The following is a 6,199-nucleotide window of genomic DNA, read 5'->3' on the forward strand; positions in this document are numbered from 1 at the left end:
ACACGCGAAGAAAGAGAAGTGCAGGGGACTTTTATTTCTCTCTTTCCTCAAAAGTCAGACAAGCGCAGCAAGGATCACTTCTCCATCCATGTATGGTGGCCCCCGAAGTGCAAACCACGAATCAGAAAACACACCAACAAACACAACACATAAAAACCCCCCACAACAAATAAAAAAAAAAACACAACACAAATAGTTTTCTTATTTATCACTGTATTCTTGTTTGCCATTGTTTTTTTTTAAAAAAATTCTGTTTTCTCATTTGAAGTTGTGTTTTGGCATAGTTGTCTTTTTTTCCTGTTGTGTCATGGATTCTTGTTTACTGTTGTATAACAATTGGCTGAGTCCATATTTGTCAAATCGCCAAACCCTATTTGCCATTGTATCTTCTTGTTTGCCTTTGTGATTGGCTCTTCAGGGCCACCATACCTGTAAAGTTACAACAGTCTTAAGAGTTTAAATGAAGTGGTTGTAATTTTCATTTTGAGCAAACCCCAGTACATCTCCTTCCATAAAAATTATAAATTAGCTACTTTCTTCCACATTGTTCCTTCTCGTCATTGTAAAGCTTTTACAAGTTGCTAAAGAATCAGGCTGAGCAATACAACAATATCAGTAAATATCCTAATATAATTTTCATCAATAGAAATATAACAATATATATGCTTATACAGTGTCATTCTCTGCCCATAAGGAAGAGTTTAAAACTATAACCTTAACTCAGGAGCAAAAAACAGTCTTTTAACATAAAAGAAATAATAAAGTGACATTAATCATAATTATCGTAATCGACTGATATGAAAATCGATATCTTTCCATTTTTTAGCCGTATTGCCCCGCCCTAATATATAGACCGTATAAAAAGACATAGCCCTGGATATTCCTGGAGACTTTGTATTTCCATAAGACTGATAATACTCATAAATCAAACCTTATCAGTCTAACATGGATCTACATTCACCTCCTGATTCCCCCACAGCAGATGCAGAAGGATGACAACAGAAAAACAGCATCAACTGTCTCAAATACATGTTAATCCACCACAAGTCATTTTCAGAGCCTCAGTGCTCTTTGGCATAGATTACTACTGGACGGATGAACGCCGTTCAACCAGAAGATTTTCCCTTATTTGGATTCCAAAATCTGCTTTAGCTGTTCAACTGGGTTTAGATCTGATGCGTGAAAAGACCAGATCATATGATTCACATCGTTGCCAATTCTCACGAGTGTGTGAGCGTTTTTTCTTTAATTTATAACTGTTCTACAGCTCAGAAGTGAAACCATCATGTAAAAATGAATAGTAATTTCTCAAGGTGACTTGCCTTTCGAAGCCATATATACAAATCCTGTAGTTTAAAAAGTCAGAACATTGGAGTTTTGGATGCTCCTGTATTTATTATTTACTATATATTTCAGCACAGTGGTGCAGGGAATGTGAGTTATGTCTGGGCGTACACCTTTTCATTTCAGCCAAACACCAGTTTAACGAACAGTGAGGTTCCTTTAACCCTTTACCTACTAATGCTCCAGTTAAGTTCTCCGGTCAGCAGATAAGGCAGATAAGGCAGATAAGGCTGTGGTTGGGGTAAAGCTGGGCAGCCTCCATGTAATTAAAATTGCATGAGTGTTTTTGAAAAAGAAAGAAACAACAAAAAACATGCATTAATGCTCAACCTGCCCGAGGTTTTAGAAAAACACTGGAGCAGCAGATTTCACCAACCGACAAGTAAAATAATCATAGAAACCAGCAGGAGTCTTTCTCTTGGAATCCTCGACCTATTTCTTCTTTTAAATAAGCAACTTCAGTGCATTAAAAAGTTCAGAGTCCCTGTGTCCTCTCTGCATCTGTGTTCCTCAGCTCACACAGGTCTGCACTCCAGGTCCAACACAACATGGTGGACATGAGGTGCATATGACTTCACATGCTCTATGTGCTGGACGTTTGTCAACCAGGATGCACCGCTGATGTCCCTCAAAAGAGAAGCAATGAGGTGTGCTGTGTCATCAGCCCAGACCTGCCACGCCTCTCTGTCGGCCTTCTTCCCAGAAACCCTGTGGGCGGCATCATCGATTGCTGGAATGGCTGCAGTGTTCGGTAACGGCGAGGTGACGTTCTGGTGAATGTGCAAAATGCCACCTGTTGTCCTCTTCAGCAGGCGACAGGCGACAGGCCAGCCGTCCTCCGAGCTCGGTATGAGACCCAGGTTCACGTGGTCAGCAACGTCACACAGCCGGAGCTGGAGAAATGAAAGACAAATAAAAAGACAGTGTTTTTTATTCTTGTACTGATTCAGATTAATCTTTTTTTTTTAGCTTCTGTGTACAAAATATTAAGAGTGTGTGCTATTTACACAAAATAGACTATGTGACTCCTTTTGAAAGCCACAAATCCTTATAATTTTACCCGATATCTTTAAAGGGGGACAATTTGATCAATTTAAAAGAGAAAATGATAGTCAGTTGTTATTTGTTTGAAGTGGGTAAAGTTTCTGGCCATTTATTGGGTTGAAAGGTACATTTTGGGACATGTCAGCATTGGGTGTTAAAGTTAAAAACAGTTATGATAATCATAAGGCTAGACCGTAACATGTTTTAATTCAAAACTTGAATAAAAACTAAATAACAAAACTCCTACACACAGTCTGCTCACTGAATATTTCATTTTATATTAAATATTATGACTTTTCATTTTCATCACGTATACTGTATGTGTAGCAAATTTAAATATTTCATATGTTGCCAGAGACACTGGGGGAGAATATTTCTAGTTGTTAAACTTCACTTTGGAAATAAGTTGAACTTAATTTTGAAATAAAATGAACTTGTTTAAACCAAAGTAAAACCATTTCATCATCATTGTGTTGTAACAATATTTCTCCACTGACCAAATGTGGCTGCAGTTACTGTTGAAACACTTTTTTTTGCAACCGTGGGATCCAGAGTTCACACCCCTGTAAACATGCAATGTGATTGCAGCTAAAATATTGATATTGATAAGCATTTTTCATTGATCAGTGGTGATGAAAGTCAAAATTAATCTCTGGTTCCCTTCTCAACCACTAGAGAGCGTAAGTCAACACTTCCATTCAGACACAGCTAATGTTGTTGTGTGTCAAGCAACACATGTAGCATCGGGACATGTTACCTCTCGGTTGTCTCCTTGGTGAATCGTGCAGCGGTCAGACACCTCGTTGGCCTCCAGGTTTTTCTGTAAAGCTTCGACAGCATCAGGGTTCCACTCGCAGGCGTGAACATGGCTGGCCCCAGCATGGACCAGGTACGGGAGAGTGAAGTATCCGATACCTGACAATCAGTTAATCATTTCTTTAATTACGAGATGCAATGAAAGCAGCATAGTGGACAATGATTATTTCAAACCTGGACTAAAGACAATTTTCAAAATATCCACATTCAAGTATCTCCTGTTAAAAAAAACTCAAAGTGCATGACACTGTTTAACTACCTGCATATAAATCCACCACAGTCTCTCCTGTGCAGTCAAATCCAGCCACGCGCAGCTTCTCTGTTATGTTTCCAGCTGAAAACATACATTTGGTGACATCGAACTCATACCTGAAACAAAGGTGGACGTTATGAGTTTCACACAGGTTTTAGGCAATTTTATTAACCGGTGTGCCAGACCGATTATTACTGACACCTACCCGATACCATTGTCCACATGTTTGACCCAGCTGTGCTCTCCCAACAGCATCGTCACCACCGGAGACCTAAATCCATCCCTGGAAATTTGACTCATCTTTGCCAAACGCTTTGCCCCCAGACCTTCGGCCACTGCGCTCCACAGCTGTCCATCTAAACAAGTAAGAGGAAATTAATACATGTCCCAATTAAATATTTTGTAAACCTACACCCACCGAGAGCTTTATTTGGAACCGATCACTGGGTAGGGCCTCCATTCTTTGTTTCATCGATTCCAAAATAGGTTGTGAACATTTGTTTAGGATTCTGCTCCATGTTGACACTATTTATATCTGCAGATTTTTCAGCAGCACATTGTGTGTTCTACTGGATAATGATCTGGTGACTTGTAGACCACTGGAGTACACTGACCTCATTGTCTTATATATATATTGTGGCCACAAATGGATGCACATGGTCAGCAACAATACCAAGATAGCCTTTGGTATTTTAACCACGATAGGTCCACATTACAGGGCCCAAAGTTTGCCAAGAAAATATTCCCCAAACCATTACACCACAATGAGCAGCCTGGACTGTGTTTTTACAACTTTCAACTCTCCAGAGTTTGTGTCTCCACTGCAGCCTCAACTTTCAGTTCTGGGCTGACAGGGTGTTTTATGTTTTTCTCACCATCCTGGACTGTTGTGAAATCAGCAGTTTCAGAAAATACTCAGACCATATCCTCTGTCACCAGCAATCATGCCATAATCACTGAAATCGCCTTTTCCCACATCCTGATCTGTGACATGAACATTAACTGAGCCTATGCATTTCCCTACAGCCATGTGATTAGACAGTATAGATATAGAACTAAAGAAAAGTGTGCTAAGGTTGGGGACTGTACCCATTTTCTTCCACAGAGGGAGGGAGAAACAGCCGTCCCCCATTAGGACGAGGTCTCCGTGCCTCTGGAAGCTGCGAGGGAGGTCCGCCCTCATCTCCTCTGTCCATCTTTCACCATGAGACTCCAACAGATCCTGGAGGATTTGTTCGAGTTTACTGCCACTCGTCTTTCCCTTCTCTTTATTTGCCTGCAGAGGACACAGACAACAGGAGACGTAAACAAAGACTTGGACGACAGTGTAATTCTGTCTGTTGCAAACAGTATTTCACTCCGACACTTTTTATTTACCTGACACCAGACTAGTTCACACGTGCTGCCTGAGGCCACCATGCTTCTGAGAGAGTGCAGATCCAGCTGTGACACACAGGACGGGGATATGGGTAAGAGGACTGTTCCATCTGAGTCTTTCAACAGATGCAGACTCAGATCTAGAGCTCCTCCGGACTGGAGACACCTCCTGTCAAAAAACATATATTTTAAAGATTCAGTGAAGCTTCATGTTGTAGCTGAAACCCCCACCACCTCATCCTCCCCTTTCAAACATGAGAGAGAACCTGTGGTAACCTTCAGTCGTCATAACAACTCAAAGGTTTTTAGTTTGTCCAGTCTGGGCTACTGTAAATAAAACATGGCAGCCTCCATAGAGAGGAACCGCTCCTGATGTAAATATAAAGTATTTCAATATAAAAGGCTCATTCTAGGGTAAAGAAAACAACAATTTGTACAATTTACATGATGAAACACTAGTGAAAACATTACTAGGATTATTTTATATTCCGTTTCTGCCAATAGACCCTTTCACCTAAATATTACACACTGGACCTTTAAATATTTATTTTTTTTACACTAAAACATGAATCAAAACAATGTCTCTGTGCAAAGGTTCCCATGTCGACTAGCAGCTAACTTAGCTTAAGGAGGCGAATCAATAACTAAATATCTACCTGAACTGTTGTGTGTGACACTGAGACACACGAAGACAAGGCGCACCTTCCATTTACCAACACACATCGGAATCCGCTGTGTTTCGGTTTAAAAGGACCAAGAGCGACGAATCAGCGTCAGGGATCGTAGCTTCCCCATAACCATAAACAAGAACTTGTTTCCAGTCGGATCATTATACGCGACGGACATTTGAACCCACCAAACTTTATTGTAACGACAAACGGCGGATTGTTTATAATTTTGTTGATTACAGATTTCCCGCTGCTGACAAATGTTAAATTCTCACTAACAGATAATAGCTAAGACTGAATTTGTGCCATATTTCAGTCGGTGATGGACAGTTTCAGGCTAAATTTGTAGAAAAACATGACTGAGCATCGGTTTGGTTTGGACCAGTTTCCAGCTGATGGTCAACAGATGGAGACAAAAGTCAGGGAGGTGAGTCACCTAAAGGCAGAGTCTATTGTCAGAAGTGTCACGTCAGTGCTTTAAAATGAGCTTTTCGTTTTTAATTAATATTAAATGGAGGAAAATTTGCATGAAGTGTGTTGACAGGTTTTATTCTTGTGATTTGTTATAACACTGGTTGTCTGCAGAGAGATTGATTAAAAAGAAAAAGACAGAAAAAGCCCAAGATATCCTGACATCAACCCCTGATCGTCTAAGTGCTTTAAAACTTTATACCCTCTGTTTTTAATACAGACTTTG

The 6,199-nt window shown here is 40.2% G+C and overlaps 1 protein-coding gene across 1 annotated transcript; it reads right to left on the bottom strand.

Moving 5' to 3' along the window:
- Positions 1-14: 14 nt before the first annotated feature.
- Positions 15-5,676, bottom strand: trmt12 (tRNA methyltransferase 12 homolog). Its single transcript, XM_035160837.2, has 7 exons — positions 5,491-5,676; positions 4,835-5,003; positions 4,547-4,733; positions 3,663-3,813; positions 3,464-3,573; positions 3,146-3,303; positions 15-2,237 (listed from the first exon to the last, which is right to left on the bottom strand). The coding sequence occupies exons 1-7, from the start codon at positions 5,541-5,543 to the stop codon at positions 1,860-1,862; spliced, it is 1,206 nt and encodes a 401-aa protein (XP_035016728.1). The 5' UTR covers positions 5,544-5,676; the 3' UTR covers positions 15-1,859.
- Between the last annotated feature and the right edge of the window lie 523 nt (positions 5,677-6,199).

Source organism: Hippoglossus stenolepis, chromosome 7 (genome assembly GCF_022539355.2).
Source record: "Hippoglossus stenolepis isolate QCI-W04-F060 chromosome 7, HSTE1.2, whole genome shotgun sequence".
In the NCBI taxonomy this organism is placed as follows: Eukaryota; Metazoa; Chordata; class Actinopteri; order Pleuronectiformes; family Pleuronectidae; genus Hippoglossus; species Hippoglossus stenolepis.

Bases quoted from the DNA above. Each gene is read 5' to 3' on its own strand.
- trmt12 (XM_035160837.2), bottom strand. From the start codon at position 5,543: ATGGAAGGTGCGCCTTGTCTTCGTGTGTCTCAGTGTCACACACAACAG. The intron at 5,004-5,490 runs GTAGATATTTAG...GTTTTTTGACAG, and splicing joins TGTCACACACAACAGTTCAG to GAGGTGTCTCCAGTCCGGAG. The intron at 2,238-3,145 runs GTAACATGTCCC...TCATTTCTCCAG, and splicing joins ACCAAGGAGACAACCGAGAG to CTCCGGCTGTGTGACGTTGC.